The sequence below is a fragment of the Pelodiscus sinensis genome, chromosome 1 (genome assembly GCF_049634645.1).
Source record: "Pelodiscus sinensis isolate JC-2024 chromosome 1, ASM4963464v1, whole genome shotgun sequence".
Lineage (NCBI taxonomy): Eukaryota > Metazoa > Chordata > Testudines > Trionychidae > Pelodiscus > Pelodiscus sinensis.
This window is the reverse complement of record NC_134711.1, coordinates 318,047,471-318,063,626: the sequence shown is the minus strand read 5'-3', so window position 1 is coordinate 318,063,626 and position 16,156 is coordinate 318,047,471. Positions and strand designations below refer to the sequence as shown.

The 16,156-nt window shown below is 42.6% G+C and overlaps 1 protein-coding gene across 2 annotated transcripts in view; it reads left to right on the top strand.

The window, feature by feature from the left end:
- The window catches only part of LOC142826583 (maestro heat-like repeat-containing protein family member 2B), a 29,635-nt gene extending 13,479 nt beyond the window's left edge, over positions 1-16,156 (top strand). For both annotated transcript variants that reach the window (XM_075919525.1, XM_075919524.1), the window contains 14 exons: positions 381-533; positions 1,865-1,891; positions 2,198-2,320; positions 2,735-2,814; positions 3,274-3,409; positions 3,579-3,674; positions 4,543-4,647; positions 7,094-7,217; positions 8,633-8,742; positions 10,845-10,997; positions 12,217-12,371; positions 13,890-14,052; positions 14,496-14,692; positions 15,985-16,156. In XM_075919525.1, the coding sequence (XP_075775640.1) occupies positions 381-533; positions 1,865-1,891; positions 2,198-2,320; positions 2,735-2,814; positions 3,274-3,409; positions 3,579-3,674; positions 4,543-4,647; positions 7,094-7,217; positions 8,633-8,742; positions 10,845-10,997; positions 12,217-12,371; positions 13,890-14,052; positions 14,496-14,692; positions 15,985-16,126 (1,764 nt within the window). In that variant the 3' untranslated portion in view covers positions 16,127-16,156. The remainder of the gene's footprint in view (positions 1-380; positions 534-1,864; positions 1,892-2,197; positions 2,321-2,734; positions 2,815-3,273; positions 3,410-3,578; positions 3,675-4,542; positions 4,648-7,093; positions 7,218-8,632; positions 8,743-10,844; positions 10,998-12,216; positions 12,372-13,889; positions 14,053-14,495; positions 14,693-15,984) is intronic.

The window sequence follows — 16,156 nt, the reverse complement described above, 5'->3', positions numbered from 1 at the left end:
AGAACCATTTATCCAGAGGATAAAACAGCATATTAGGTCTCTTGGCCACCATTGCCAGATTTGCTGTTTACTCACTGTGCAGATTTAGGCATATCATTTAGCACCTAATTCTGTGCCTATCAGTGTCAATGACAAATCTCCCATTTATTTCACTGGGGTAGGGTCAAAACTTTGGGCTCTCTGTGTCAGAATTATCCAATCAGTATGTTTGAGACACCAATACCTCTCTGCCTCACGCAGTTATGGTTTTGCTTAAATACATTTTTCAAGTACAAGCTATTATCGCTGCCAAAAGCAATTCCTCAGTCAGCAACAGATCAGAATTTCAAGGCAAAATGAATCAGAAGTAATTGTCTCTTGTGACATTTCCAATTGTCCAGGACTACCATTATGGGAAAAGAGCCAAGACCCGCAGCACGCTGATGCTGACATACAGCAAAGTGGCTATGCATGCTCCAAAAGAGCAACTTCTGTCTCGGGTGGAGGCAGACATCACAGAGAACATCCTACACCATTATAGAACCGGTTGCCAAGTAAGAGTTTTTGCATAAGTGTTGGGGATATTACTCTGAAGTTAGATCAGTGCCTCCACTGGACCTGAGTTTACTAAGAGAGGGCTTATTTTTCTAAAAATCTCCTTTGAACAACCGTTTGTCATGTGCATCAAATCTAAAACCTTCATGGATGGAGTGTGAGCTGTAACAAATATCTTATTTGTTGCTGTTGTTTGTATTTTCTCTAGTTTTTCTGTGTTCTTCTGAAATTCTCTAGGTCACAGTTACATAGTATTTCAGATGCAGTCACACTCAGGCTGTGCAGTATAACTCTCTAAGGCTATGTTTACACTGTGAACCTATTTCAGGGTATCAGAAGTATCCCGAAATAGCTATTCCGCATCTTTTGAGTGCGCCCGTTATTTTGAAATCTAACGGGCTCACTATCCCAACATCCCTGTAAACCTTGTTCCACAAGGGTTAAGGGACTTTTTGGAATAGTGCTTCATTTCAAAATTTGTTGCTGTGTAGACAATGCCAAATTTCAAAATAAGCTATTTCGAGGTAAGGGTGACCTGTCGATGCACCTTAATTTCCTTAATATGTATGAGTATCTAGCTCTACCTCTTGCTACTCAAGGGAGAATAATGCTAGCTTGTATTTAGTTTATTTGCTATCACTGTTTCTTGGACTATCTACTTCCCTTTCCCCATATCTGTCTTCCTATTTGTCTGCCTGCTCATTATTTCTGCTCCTTAGATATATGGCTGTCCACTTGCCAGCCCTGATTCTGGTCTCAGTGCATAGTTCTAATCTCTCCACATCACTTTGCCATTCCAGTCTACTCTGTCTAAGGCTATGTCTAGGCTGCAGTACTTTTCTGGGATACCAGAGGTATCCCAGAAAAGTAATGCCGCATCCACTTTTTGGAAAAGTGGATGCGTTCTTTCACCATCCCTGTAAACCTTGATTTATGAGGAAGGAAGGGATGGCTTGAAAGAGCAGGTTTTTCCAAATTTCGAAAAAGCCTTTTTTGAAAGAAAAGCAGAGAAAGATACAGACTTTGCGTATCTTTTTCAGACTTTGTAGTCTAGACTTAGCCTAACTGAGACTCTCATTGTCAAAAAAGTTGATCACAAATGAACCAAGTTGACATTTTCCAGTAGTTCACAAATACAAATATTAAGAACTATGGCCCCTGATATTGTCCACTGCAATACACCCAGACTGGGCACATTTCCTGCTTTTTTGGAAGATTCAGTAATAGTGATTTCTCTCTACTTCATATTCATTAACCAGGATATTTGTAGAATGTGAATAATGTGGCAGAATAGAAATTGCTAGTAGCGGTTTTACATTTTGTTTTTCAGGTGTTGGGGATCAATGTTACGAACAAGGTAAATTCTAAATAATCTGCCCTCGTATCTTGTGCATTTACTATGCACAAGTTTCTTGTTTAAATTGCATAAGATTTGTTTTCCCTCCCACATCAAGCAGGAGTCATGACTACTCTGTGTAAATGGACCTGGGTTTACTTGATCAACCTGGGCCTTTTCTTTTTCTGAGATGGGTGTAGAGCTGGGGTTCTCTGTCTTCTGGGGTCTGCAGACACTTGTCCTGAGTCTAGATCTAATTTCTACTCTTCTGGAATCTGATTCTCTCAGTTTCTCACCCACATCCTCTTGTTTTTCCTGGAAATGTAGGACATGGACCTGAAATTAACCCTCATCCAGAATGCAACAGAGATTAGCTGTGCAGTTTTGAAGACTGGAGACTCCCAGGCATTTGAATTCTCTTACAAACTGGAGCTCCTTGCTTACATGATGGTGAGTGATTAGGAACTTTGAAGCCTGAGCTACAAGGGATTTTGTTATTATGTAATGAGACTGATTGTCCGGGTAGATGTTATTCTTTCCATTGGCTGTAGCTATACTACTGCAGTGTCATGATTTACCTGCCTGGCACCCAGAATGCTGGGTCCACTGTGCTTGGCCGGGATGCTGGCATATTGTGGGCTGTAACTGGAAGGAATGGATAGTGTCTGATGAGTTACCAGGATACAGCTTGCTGACCTGTGTATAGCAGATGACTCTACAGTCCATTTCTGAGGCAGAGAGCCACTGAAACAGTGTCTGTTTCTTACAGGTCTGGCATAAAGCCCTGTTTCAGAAGGTGAGGGGGAGGCTTCTCTGCCTTTCAAACCCACTTCCTATTTTTATGTCTCTGTTCATGCATTTCAGGACTTCATTAAAAAGGAACCATTGGATTCCCTGGTGTCTCCAGTTCGTTACAAGGCAATTTTTGCGATTGGACAGCTGTGGTAGGATATTCTATGCCAGATTTCTTGGCACTGTGATGTCTTCTCATTTGTTAATTCATGAGTGTCAGGTTGGGAGCAGGCTGATGCTCACATGGTGTTTTTGTTTTGAGGGTTTGAATGTGTCATGTCTGTTTGGAGATTTGTGCTTGAAAGGCACAAGAGTGGAGGTTGTGGGGCATGCCATACTACGGAGAAGAGTTCAGGTGGGGATGGAGGTGTCTGGCTAGCTGGCAGGGGGAAGGAAGCTGGTGGATTTCTCTAAAAAGGGAATTGAAGTTTTAGCTTTACTTCTAGATGAGCAAATAATTAACAGAGGTACAAAGAGGTGCACAGCTGCAAAGTGAAGGGCTGTTTGCATTTGGGGTTCTAGATTGGGATAATCTTTATTCATTTAACCCATTTTTTACTTGGCTATGGTATTGAATCTAACACGTGACTTCTCTTTCTGTCTTCTGACAGCAAACTCAAACCATCTCTGACCCTGGAGGAAAACCGTGAGATCCTTGATCTGTCTTTCAAAAGTGTATTTCCCCTTCCTCCCTTGGAGAAGATGAAAGAGGAAGGCAAGAAACTAGAGGATACTCTGCACATAGAGGTATATGACACCAATTCCCCTCTGGCAGACTCCACTGAGATCTCTGCCCAGCAAGCACTGGGTGATAGCAGCCACACACGGCCTCCCTGCAAAGTCATGGCTAACTTCACCTCCACCTCCCGCAGAAATTATCTGGTGTTGAGCCTCGCTCCTTCTCTTCTGGTTTCAGTTGCTGTATGAGTGCTCCTTAGAAGCCCTTAGTGAGCTAATGCAGATCCTGCTTGAGGAAGAACCAACCCCAGACTGGTTCCAGGAAATGTTTCATGTGAGTAGCCCATAGGACCAGGGTGATAATTGTTTCTTGTGTTATAGCAGGGATGATGCTCAAGCTTCTGTTGTGGAGGAATTTTCCGCAGCGGGTGAATTTTAGGGAGAAAGCATCAATTTTTTCCTGAAGTAAGTGGGAATGTGTCCCATTGAAATCCATGGGAGCTGTTCCATTTTAAGCCAGTGGTGGACTGAGATCTAGTTTTTCCAGTATAGTTAACACTACATGGACAGGAAAGAAAATCATCAGTGCAGTAACCAAATTCAAGAGGACCGGCGAGAACTGATCACCTCTTGTAAAAGGAATGAATTAGTATTGAGTTAAGCTCTGTGTATGGAAACTCATTCACCAAAGACTTCCTGCTCTTCAGACATAAACAGAATAGTTTGAAGAGCTGAGGGGAGGGGAGTTAGGTGCAACGTTGGTATGAAAATAAAGTTATAAAAGGAGCTGGTCTGGGGAGACTTCTCTGCTCTAAATAAAAAGAAATGCTCCTCTCTGTCATTTGCCACTCAGCATGGGAGAAGCTGTCCAGGAAAGAGAACACAGCACCAGACCCCAAACTGCATGCAATGTGCTAGACAGCTGCCATCAGACAGTCTACAGAAGCCCTCACATACACAGAGCCAGACTCATCTCTCATGTAACTCCTTTGGCTTTGATGGAGTTACGTACACCAGAGGTGAATCTGGTCCCTGGGACTTGTATATACAAGGGTCTCTTTTTGGAGACATATAAATCTTTTGCTATATGGAAGTTAAATGCTTTGGAGAGGGATTTTAGTGACAATCAAACCTATTTAAAAGAAACGTTTGGGAGGGATTTTCTGGTACTAACTTTGTCCATTCTCCTGCTTTGCCAACAGCTACTGGAGACCTGGCTCAGTTCAGGGAAGGAGTGGGAGAGAGAAAGGGCCTTGCAGGCCAGTGTCTGGCTGCTAACTGCCTATCAGGAGATAGTTAAGAGCACAGTGAGTATAGTTCTACTCTTCCTTGAGCTGACTTCCCCGATTATATCAAATCTGACATTCAACGTGAATGCATGAGAAATTCTACTAGGCCTGCAGCTGGGGCCTCAAAGTGACTAAGATCCCTCTGCTTCCATAAGAGAAAGGTTTCCATAATAGTGCTGTGACAGCACTCAGGCCAGACTGTAAGAAACAGGGCAGGCAGTTCCCCAGACTAGTGATTTTATAATTAGATTCACCAAACCAGTAAGAAAAGAGCTTCTACTCTGGTTAACAAAATACCAAACAATAGTACCCTTTAGGCATTCCAGACCTTGGTTCCCATCTAGACAACTAAGTCTAATATAATCACCAATCACAAAGGACTAGACACTTATCCTTAGGTTAATATGAATCACAGGTCTTCCCTAAATATCAGCCAATCCTTAATAACCGAATATAAGATTTGTTGTTAAAAGGAAAAAGAAGAGAGTTACAAATGGTTAAGTGATAGATATTTGTTAAAATGACTTTCACTTTTCATAGTTCAGGATCACAACCATGGTGGAATAAACGGCTGGCGTGTAAAAGTCTCTCTGGAATCATGCTAACCGGTCAACATCCAAAGCCAGTTTAGATGCAAAGGCTGTTAGTTTTTCCATGCGTTTCCCAGACTATTCCAAATAATTATTTGAAAGATCTATGTCCTATGGCTTACACGTCCCCTCTTCAAAGTTTAAGCAGACTGGAGAGAGAAGATCAGTCCCATAACTTGTCTTTTATAGCTATTCTAGCCGGTTGGCAAGCCTCCTCACAGAAATTGTCTAAGCAGGATCTCTCCCTGAGAAAGAATAGGTCATGCAGATCTCCTGTCGTACTTTGTTTTGAAGTTAATTTTCTATTTCCTATGCATACACTGGTAAATGGGTGATGGTCATTCACATAAGGTAATTAGCCGATCGTGGTCTTCCATTACAACACAGATAGTTAAGCTGAAGGCAATGTAAAAAATATTTTCTTGTACTATCTTATATCTTTGATCTTAAGGTTAACTGAAGACAGTTGCATATAATTAAGGCAATTAAGACATGAAAAGGAATTGGAATCTACAAGCTAATTTCGTTATGTTAAACTTCTAGCAAGATATAAATACAGACAATAATACATAACATCTACCTTTCATATCTATTACCAAAATGCATGATGTTGGTGATCGCTAGTCTAGGACTTTTCTTTGGGTACGTCTAGACTACAGGGTTTTGTCGACAGAAGTTTTGTCGACAGTATCTGTCAACAAAACTTCTGTCGACAAAGAGCGTCTAGACACATTCAGTTCTGTCGACAAAGCAAGCTGCTTTGTCGACAAAACCCTGTAGTCTAGACACAAGCCTACATGCAATAACACCTTCTGTCGACAGAACTCTGTCGACAGATGGTGTTATGCCTCGTAAAATGAGGTTTACCAGCATCGACAAAACTGCTGAGTTCTGTCGACGTTATGTTGACAGAACTCAGCGGTAGTGTAGACGCAGGTATAGTTTTGTCGACAAAAGTCCATTTTTGTCGACAAAACTCAGTAGTCTAGACACACCCTTTGAAATAACATATAAGTGACTTGTCTTGATACAATTGCAGTGCCGCTTGTTAAGTTATTGTGGGTCACACATAGGTTGGCTGTGTCAGTGTCATAGATGCATTCTTATACTCTCAGGCTGTTAAAGTTGAATTTCTATTTCTGTTTAATCAGATAAGAACATAAAAAATAAATGGCCATTCTGGATCCCCCAGACAAATGGTTCATGTAGCCTGTCTTCTGACAGTGGTGGGTGTTATATGCATCAGAGGGAACAAACAGAACAAGGCAATTGTTGAGTGATCTCTCCCCTGTTGTCCAGTCCCAGCCCCAGGCAGTCAGAGATATAGGGACACCCATATCATGCATCTCTGATCATCTTATATGGCTCTATCATACCCCCCTGTAAGCATCTCTTTTCTAAGATGAATGGTCCCAGTCCTTTTAACTTCTCCTTGTATGAGTTGTCCCATATCCCATATCATTTTTGTTGCTTTTCTCTGAACTTTTTCCAATTATAACCTAACTTTATTTAAGTTGGAGGACTACAATTGCTTGCAGTATTCAAGGTGTGGGTGTACCATGGATTTGAAACAGTGGCATGATGATATTTATCGTATTATTATTCATCCCTTTTCCTAGTGGTTCCTAACATACCATTAGCATTTTTAACTGCAGCTGCGTGTTGAACAGATGTTTTTAGAGGACTATCCACAATGACTCTGAGATTTTTCTTGAGTGCTACAGCTAATTTAGACCCCATCAATTTGCATGTACAACAAGGATTATGTTTTCCAATGTGCCGTACCCAGGTACAGTAATGGAGTTCACAATAAGGAAGGCAAATAATGTCCAGTATAGCCGGAGAACTTTCATTCTTCATTCTTTTTTAATTAGCCTCAGGAAACTTTTGATCACTTTGGATCTCTGATTGGGCTATTAGCACCATATACCTGTGCTTCAATTACCTCATCGCGTCAGTGGGTGGTTGACTGTATCAACTGTCTGCTCAATATACAAGGTGAGGAGACCATGAACAGGTGTAAGTAACCCTTCACTTTCTTTCATTGTTGTAATGACCATTTTTTCCATCTGTAATTCTTTCTGTCTTGTTAGCGACACTTATATAACAGAATGATTGGGGCCTTGTAAGTACATTGCTGGAAGAGAACTGCACAAATAATAAATAATCTGCAAATATTAGAGGGTGGACAAAATATAGCACACAGGCCAGATCTGCTCTTCTCCCCAGAATTTCTGTCTGGAGCGCTCAGCTGATTAGAAAGCATGCCAGCAGCATGTGTTCAGCTGCCCCTCTCCGACCTTGCTCCATCCTATCTGCTGCTAGTGGTGTGTGGAGGGGAGGTGAGCAGGGAGACGTGCAGAAGTCAGGGTGACCCCTTTGCCCCTTTCATCATCTCTGCAGAGCAGAGTTTGGGGAGAGGAACACATACAATAGTGCTTCTCCAGTCTGAAGTATGGTGAGTAATGGAGTGCCTATCTAAAGAGGCAGTGCACTGTTGCTAAGATTTCTCTGGCAGCCAGCATGTCCCTCTCTCTCTCTCTCTCTCTCTCACACACACTCACACACACACACACACACACACACATTGTCTCACACACACTCTCTCCCCCGCCATATGCCCATATGCCCCCCCTCTGCAGAGTGGGGTGGGGAGAGGGAGATGACAGAGCAGGACAGCTTTCCCTTAAAGAGACAGTTCATGATTTAGAAGTGAGTGAAGAGCCTGGGTTTCCTACCTAAGCTGTTGGTCAGCCCCATCTCTTTTACAATGAGAGTTCAGTGGAGGGATTCTCCTCCAAATCAGAACCTCAGATCAATCTACATGAGTTGTGCTTGACTATGAGATTAGATTTAAATACTGAGAGCAGAGTGGCTACTGAAACCAGATATACAGAGAAAGATGCTCCACACAGAATACAGTGCCTGTTTAATCCTGTATGAATCACAATGAATCACGTGCCATTACCGTTAATTTTCAGACATAGGGGCTACGTCTAAACTACATCCCTTTTTCGGAGGGATAAGGGATCTTTCGGAAAAGGCTTAATTTTCCGCAAGATCAGCATCTAGACTGGCGCTTTTCTCCAGCAAAGCTCCGTGCCGAAAAAAGCTGCAGCCATTTTTATGCTAATGAAGCAGGGGAGATTTAAATCCCCGCTTCATTAGCAATTGCGATACGTCTAATTTACATCCCTTTTCCGAAAAAGGGATGTAGTCTAGACATAGCCTGATGGTAAAATTCTGACTCCATTAAAGTCAACAAGAATTTCGTCATTGGCTTTAGTGGGGCCAAAATTTCACACAGAGCTGGTAATAACATACCCCATAGATCCTCCTGTATGATTATCTATGGATCAGAGGTTCAGTTTTATTAAATGTTGCCATACTTTTTCTCCTTTTCTCTATCCTAGGTCAGTGCACAAACCTGGGGTCAGCAGAGGAGGAGCTGAGTTGTCTCCGTGAGGCACTAACAACTCCAGACCCTGAGGCTCTGTTTCAAGCATCTTGTGAAATGGCTAAGGTAACAGACACTAGGTGACTGTCCTAGTGGCTGTGCACCATTCATTTTCCCTTGTCCAGAGGACTGGAAAAGGGCAAATATAGTGCCCATCTATAAAAAGGGAAATAAGAACAACCCAGGAAACTACAGTCCAGTTAGTTTAACTTCTGTGCCTGGGAATATAATGGAGCAAGTAATTAAGGAAATCGTCTGTAAACACTTGGAAAGTGGCAAGGTGATAGGGAACAGCCAGCCTGGATTTGTAAAGAACAAATCATGTCAAACCAATCTGATAGTTTTCTTTGATAGGATAACGAGTCTTGTGGATAAGGGAGAAGTGGTGAATGTAGTATACTTAGACTTTAGTAAGGCATTTGATACAGTCTTGCATGATATTCTTATCAATAAATTAGGCAAATACAACTTGGATGGGGTTACTATAAGCTGCGTGCATAACTGGCTGGATAACCATACTCAGAGAGTAGTTATTAATGGTTCACAATCCTGCTGGAAAGGCATAACAAGTGGGGTTCCACAGGGGTCTGTTCTGGGACCGGCTTTGTTCAATATCTTCATCAACGATTTAGATATTGGTATAGAAAGTACGCTTATTAAGTTTGCAGATGATACCAAGCTGGGAGGGGTTGCGACTAATCTGCAGGATAGGGTCATAATTCAAAATGACATGGACAAATTGGAGAAATGGTCTGAGGTAAATAGGATGAAGTTTAAGACAAATGCCAAGTTCTCCACTTAGGAAGGAACAATCAGTTTCATACATACAAAATGGGAAGCGACTGTCTGGGAAGGAGTACGGCAGAAAGGGATCTAGGGGTTATAGTGGACCACAAATTGAATATGAGTCAGCAGTGTGATGCCCTTGCAAAGAAAGCAAACATGATTCTGGGATGCATTAACAGGGGTGTTGTGAGCAAGACATGAGAAGTCATTCTTCCGCTCTACTCTGCGCTGGTTAGGCCTCAATTGGAGTATTGTGTTCAGTTCTGAGCACCGCATTTCAAGAAAGATGTGGAGAAATTGGAGAGGGTCCAGAGAAGAGCAACGAGAATGATGAAAGGTCTAGAGAACATGACCTATGAGGGAAGGCTGAAGGAATTAGGTTTGTTTAGTTTAGAAAAGAGAAGATCGAGGGGGAACATGATAGCAGTTTTCAGATATCTAAAAGGGTGCCATAAGGAGGAGGGAGAAAACTTGTTCATCTTGGCCTATGGGGATAGAACAAGAAGCAATGGGCTTAAACTGCAGCAAGGGAGATTTAGATTGGACATTAGGAAAAAGTTCCTAATTGTCAGGGTAGTCAAACACTGGAATAAATTGCCCAGGGAGGTTGTGGAATCTCCATCTGTGGAGATATTTAAGAGTAGGTTAGATAAATGTGTATCAGGGATGGTCTAGACAGTATTTGGTCCTGCCATGAGGGCAGGGGACTGGACTCGATGACCTCTCAAGGTCCCTTCCAGTCCTAGTATTCTATGATTCTATGATTGTTTTATGCTTTCGTGATGTCTTTCCACACTTGGAGCGAGCTATGGGAGTGAGGCATTCATGGGTAATTAGTAACATGCTTTTCATAGGTATATGCTATGAATGCCATGTAAAAAACAGATTCCAGACAGTTGCATGAACATACCCATGCATGTGCACGCGCACATCCATCCATCCATCCATCCATCCATCCATCCATCCAGGGGGAAAATATGTGAGCAGGATATCAAGCTGAGAAACCAGTCTTGGCACCTTGTATGTTTACCTGAACCTATATTTGTGTGCATGCATCTCTTTGCATATTTTTATATTTTGTGAAAAGATGTCATGTACATAATAGAATATAAACTGGAAATTTACATCCTGTTTGTCCCATACAATGTTGTGCTAACTGTACAACCTAAGATCTAACCTGATATTATTAGTGTAGAATAGAGATGTGGTAGCTAGAAAGATTACAGAGAAAATTTTAATTGCAACTGCCTTGCCAGATATGAGCCCAATTAGCAATTTGCTGATGAATACATTATTTTCCTATACAGCTCTTAGGCCTCCTTTCTTAAAAGTACTGGAGCCGACTATCATTGCAATCTTTCCTGTTTTTGATCTGTCCACAGGTGGTTAGTAAGTACTTTCCCTCTGAACAAGCCACAGATTTTATTGAGGCCATACTGGATGGTATGCTGTCTGCTAGCCCCTCCTGTGCCACAGCAGCCGGTCTGTGGATGAAGATCATCCTGAAGGAGTGTGGAGGTGCCATGCTGGATGAGGTAAAATAGAAGCTGGAGAGATTTTTCTGGCTAACCTGCAGGCTTTCAGGTCTTTGCCATCATTTGCAGTGAACACAAGTCTTGCTGTTTCTCCCTCTGGGATTGGAAGGTAATTCCATCTGTGTTCCTATCCTGAGTCAGGCAACGGGGGAATCAACAGCAGAAGACAGAGATAATCTAATGGTACATCTGCACTAGCTCGTTAGTTCGAGCTAGGTAGGGTAATGAGGGCAAGCGGATTTGCAAATGAAGCCCGAGATTTAAATATCCCGGGCTTCATTTGCATGTTCCCTGGTGCCACCATTTTTAAATCCCCCTTAGTCCGAACTCCGTGCCCACTGCTACATGCGGCATGGACTAGGTAGTTCAAATTAAAGATCCTAATTCGAACTACAGTTACTCCTCATGGAATTAGGATCTTTAATTAGAACTACCTACTCCGTGCCACGTGTAGCTGCAGGCATGGAGTTCGGATGAAGGGGGATTTAAAAATGGCAGAACCCGGGAACATGCAAATGAAGCCTGGGATATTTAAATCCTGGGCTTCATTTGCAACTCTGCTTGCCCTCATTACTCTACCTAGCTCAAACTAACGAGCTAGTGTAGCCGTACCCCAAGGGAAAAGGAAGATGCTTGATTAGTTGTCTATCTTGTTGTCACAGTTTCCAGCCATGAAAGGCTTGGAAAAATTAGACTCCGAGTAAAATGCAAAAAGAGAATATCCGGCCCCAAGAGACAAGCTAAGTGAACTACATCTTAGGGCCTCAGATAATGAGGGGTCTCTAAAAATAACCCAAAATTACTAGTTTTTACTTGCCTCTTTGCCTATGTACTGATAGATAGATAGATAGATAGATAGATAGATAGATAGATAGATAGATAGATAGATAGATAGATAGATAACTTGATTATTTCTATTTTCATTGTCCTTTCTGTTAGAATAATACATGTTTTTTTGGAAATGCAATGAGGCCTCTTTAACTTGACATAACTTAGGGCCTCAGCATGTCTTAACCCGGTGTTGCAGCCAAGTATGGGCAGAGATATGTATAATTTTTGTGGGTTAAATCTATGCAGCCATGTCTAAATACTTGTTTTTTGAAGGGAGGATTTTCTACAAGAACAGCAAATTGCTAAACGACTAAATAAACGTTTTGGTTCTGCAGAATGAATGGAGAGAATGGAAAAGGGACATTTTTTCTGGTTTTATTCTGTCCAGGTGCCAGATATCCTGAGTATAATATACATTCACATGCCTACCATCAAGCAGGGTAGCTTGAGGCAGTTCCTGGTGGAGGCAGTGTCCATTCTAGGTCACCATCACCTAGAGGCAGTGATCTTCAGCCTCCTCATGAAACGTCTGCCGATGGACAGGTATATACTGCTCCTTACAGTGTTCATTTTGGTAACCATGGATCCCACAGCTTCACTGGAAGATGTAAGGCTTCATTTAAGCCACAGACAGTTTGAGATAATTCCTAAAGGTTAATAGCTTGGGTCTTTCTCCAGAAAGGTCCAAGACCATGTCAAGGTGGGTGCAGGGAGAAATTAAGTGTCATTCTGTTTCCATTAATTAATAGTTGCTTTGGCATCCTAAAGACTTCCCTTTACTGGCATCACTGGAGTGGAGTTTGGCCTCTCCAGACCCCTGAACTAACATCACCCTGGAAATTGCCAGTGACTGTTCGTTTTCTGGTAGCATGAAAGCTTCAAATCCAAATTCCTGGCTGATTAGCAAGGATAGGGCACCAGGCTTTTGGTATCAGCAAGGGTATGGCTGCTGGAATGGAATTGTCATTCTTGGTACTTAAAGACAGGGTGGTAAGCATATCTATCATTTCATTCAAACATCCCTAGCTGAATTATCAGTCATCAGTGCAGGAATCTAAGAACATGAGAACGGCTGTAGTGGGTCAGACCAAATGTCCATCTAGCCCAGGATCCTGTCTTCAGACAGTGGCCAATGCCAGGTGCCCCATAGGGAGTGAACAGAACATGCCCATTCTGGCAAATAGAGGCCAGGGAATGCCATTTGTGAAGAGGTCATGGGCTAGCCACAAATATTTGTTCTCATAGTTGTACATCCAGTTAGTAGGAAGATCATTTTTCTTTCTTCAACTTGTCTCCCAGGCCGTAGATCTTTGGGCATCACATGCTCATGATTCCATATCTACTGAGAAGTAGGAAAACAGGAACTGTGATTAGAGCTCTGTGTCCTTTCCTTCTGAAGTCTAGCATTAATGGTTATGGTGCAGTAAGACTAGGGTTGTGTCTATACAGCACCCCAAACTTGAAATAAGATGCACAATATGCACTCTGCAAATTGCGTATCATATTTTGCATAGCCTATTTTGAAATGTGGCGCTTCTACACAGCACCAAATGTCGAAATAATGTGCTATTTCAAGCTATCCCTTATCCCTTATGCAACAAAGTTTATTGGGATGGCAAAATAGAGTGCCCATTATTTTGAAAAATATTTCAAAATAACGGGCTGCTTGTGTAAATGTGGGGTAGCTATTTCGGGATACCTCCAGGATCCCCAAATAGTCATGCACTGTACAAATGTAACCTGAAATGTAACTTAACTTAGTTCTGTAACTAGAAACTCAATATGTAAAACATGAGGACCATATAAGGAGGACAGCACTCTGAACTTGCTCATCATAGGCAGGGCTTGACAAATAATACAATCTACTCACCCATGGCGTGTAGATTGTAACCTGGAAGAGCCAGGTTCGGGCGATCTGTGCATGCGCAGATCGCCGGACAGCGCGGTTGGTGAGCCCTGATCATAGTCAAGGAGAAAATTTGTTCTTTACTTGAATATGATGCATATAGTCAGAGCCACAAAAGTCTCCAGGGGTCACATATAACTTATGTTAAATTGCAGTGACACCACTGAGCTGTGGAGATCTCTGGGGACAGATCCCTTGCTCGCCCCTCAAGTCCTGAAGGTCCTAATAGAAAGAATAAAGACTCCAACAAGCCAAGAAGGAAGCATGACCTCAGAGACAGAAACTGACCTGCATTTAGCAGCTGCTGAACCTCTCACAGTAAGTTAGACGACAGACATGTATTTCTCTGCCTTGTGACACACATGCTGATGGAAAGCTAGATGAGTGGTATAATATTGTCATATGGGCACTTCTTTTCTGAAGTACTGTTTCCTGGATTCCAGCTGTGCTTTCTGTGGAACAACAGATGGCAGATTTAGAGTATGTGGCTGATTCACTTAATAATATCTGGCAATTAGAAAGTCTTTGAATCAGATTTCTTACAGTGCTTTGCAAATGTTTTGTGCAACTCATAACATGCCTTGATAGGTCGTACACATTTTTACAGATATGGGACGCTAAGGCACACATGGAGTGAATTGCTCTCGGTCATTCATCAAGTTAGTGACAGGAGTGGGAATTTAGTCCAGCAGGTATCAGAAGGGGAGAGAGTGTGATAGTGTTAGGAAGAGACCTCTTCTTTTACCATGCTCTCCTTTCAGGCAACATGTGCCATCTTTGAAGTGGTGTCAGCATTGCAGTTGAGCAAAACTGTGCAGGAGCTGTTCCCGGAGTTGTTCACTGTTCTTCTGCAGCAGATCAGCCAAACCCTAGGACAAAAGATGCCTTTGCCCAGGATGAGCAGCCGAAGGAGGTTATTTAGAAAAGGACAACAACTATGTGAGGGCAACCCTTGCAGGTAATTAGAAGAAAGGGAGCAAAACAAAGAGAATCCCAGTACATCTGTGTGACACTCCCCAGGAGTTCTCAGGGTTATGAGGCACCTTACCATCACCTGCTTTTAATATGAGAAAGTCTTGTTTGTGCTTGCTATAGGTCAGTTCCCTGAAACCACCAACCTCTGGCAACACAAACACTACTATCTAGGCCTCCTCAGGCCTCAGTCTCTTTGTTCTCTCTTTCTGACTACAGCTTAGAGAATCTCTATCAACGGATTCTCCTCTAAGAGAAGTCTCCCTGCATCTCCCCACCAATCGGCTTTCCCCCATCTCTTAGTTTAAAAACTGCTCTACAGCCTTTTAAACGTTTAGTGCCAGTAGTCTGGTTCCACCCTGGTTTAGGTGGAGCCCATCCTTCCTGTATAGGCTCCCCCTCTCCCAAAAGTGTCCCCAGTTCTTGATAAATCCAAACCCCTCTTCCCTACACCATTGTCTCATCCACACATTGAGACTCTGAAGCTTTGCCTGCCTACTTGGTCCTGCGCGTGGAACTGGAAGCATTTCCAAGAATGCCACCATCGAGGTCCTGGATTTCAGTCTCTTTCCTAGCAACCTAAATTTGGCCTCCAGAACATCTCTCCTACTCTTCCCTATGTCATTGAGACCTACATGTACCACGACCACCGGCTCCTCCCCAGCACTACACATAAGTCTATCTAGATGCCTCTAGCATTTTGTCTCTTTTGCTCTCTGTTTCCCTCAAACACTCCTGTGGGTGTCCCTTTAGGCAGATTCCTTATTAATGGAATAATAGGTTTGTTGATTCTATAGCCCCACTCTAGCCAGGCAATCAGGTACATTTCTATCCAATTAGGCTTTCTCTGGGGAAGCTAATTAGTACTAGTAGTTACCAGAGTGCTGACCCCAAGTGCAAGCTCTCAGCACCCTGTCACATCTCGCTGGACATAGGGCCCCAAAATAACCATTAGTGATCACTAATCTCTCTGTGTCCCAGCTTTTGGGGTCTGGTTGTGTATTTTTTCCATATTACTGTACTGTGCTAGTGCCCATACACCTTGCAGATAGGAGAAAGTGACTGCAAAATGTTGTCCATAGCAACACTAGTAATATGAGATGTATGAGACTGAAATACCTCCTGGAATTAAGTCCTTCCAAAAACAGTGGTCCCCAGGATACTGTCAATGGATGAACTGTCAATGAACAACAGACCTGACAAGTAACTGGGGTTTCCTGACTGCTTAGGCTGTGCCTTTCTATTGGTTACTACAGTTCTGTGCCTCTTTTCCCCCAGGCTTTCTATTGAAGCATTAGAGGCTGTGCTTCTCAAGGCTATGAATGAGAAGCTGATAAGAACTCTGTGGAAGCAGAAAACTTGGATGCTTCTTGAAAATCCGCAGACTCACCACGAGGGGGTGTGTTTGCTGGTGAGGTAAGAGATCTAGGAGACAGCACTTCATCCTCAG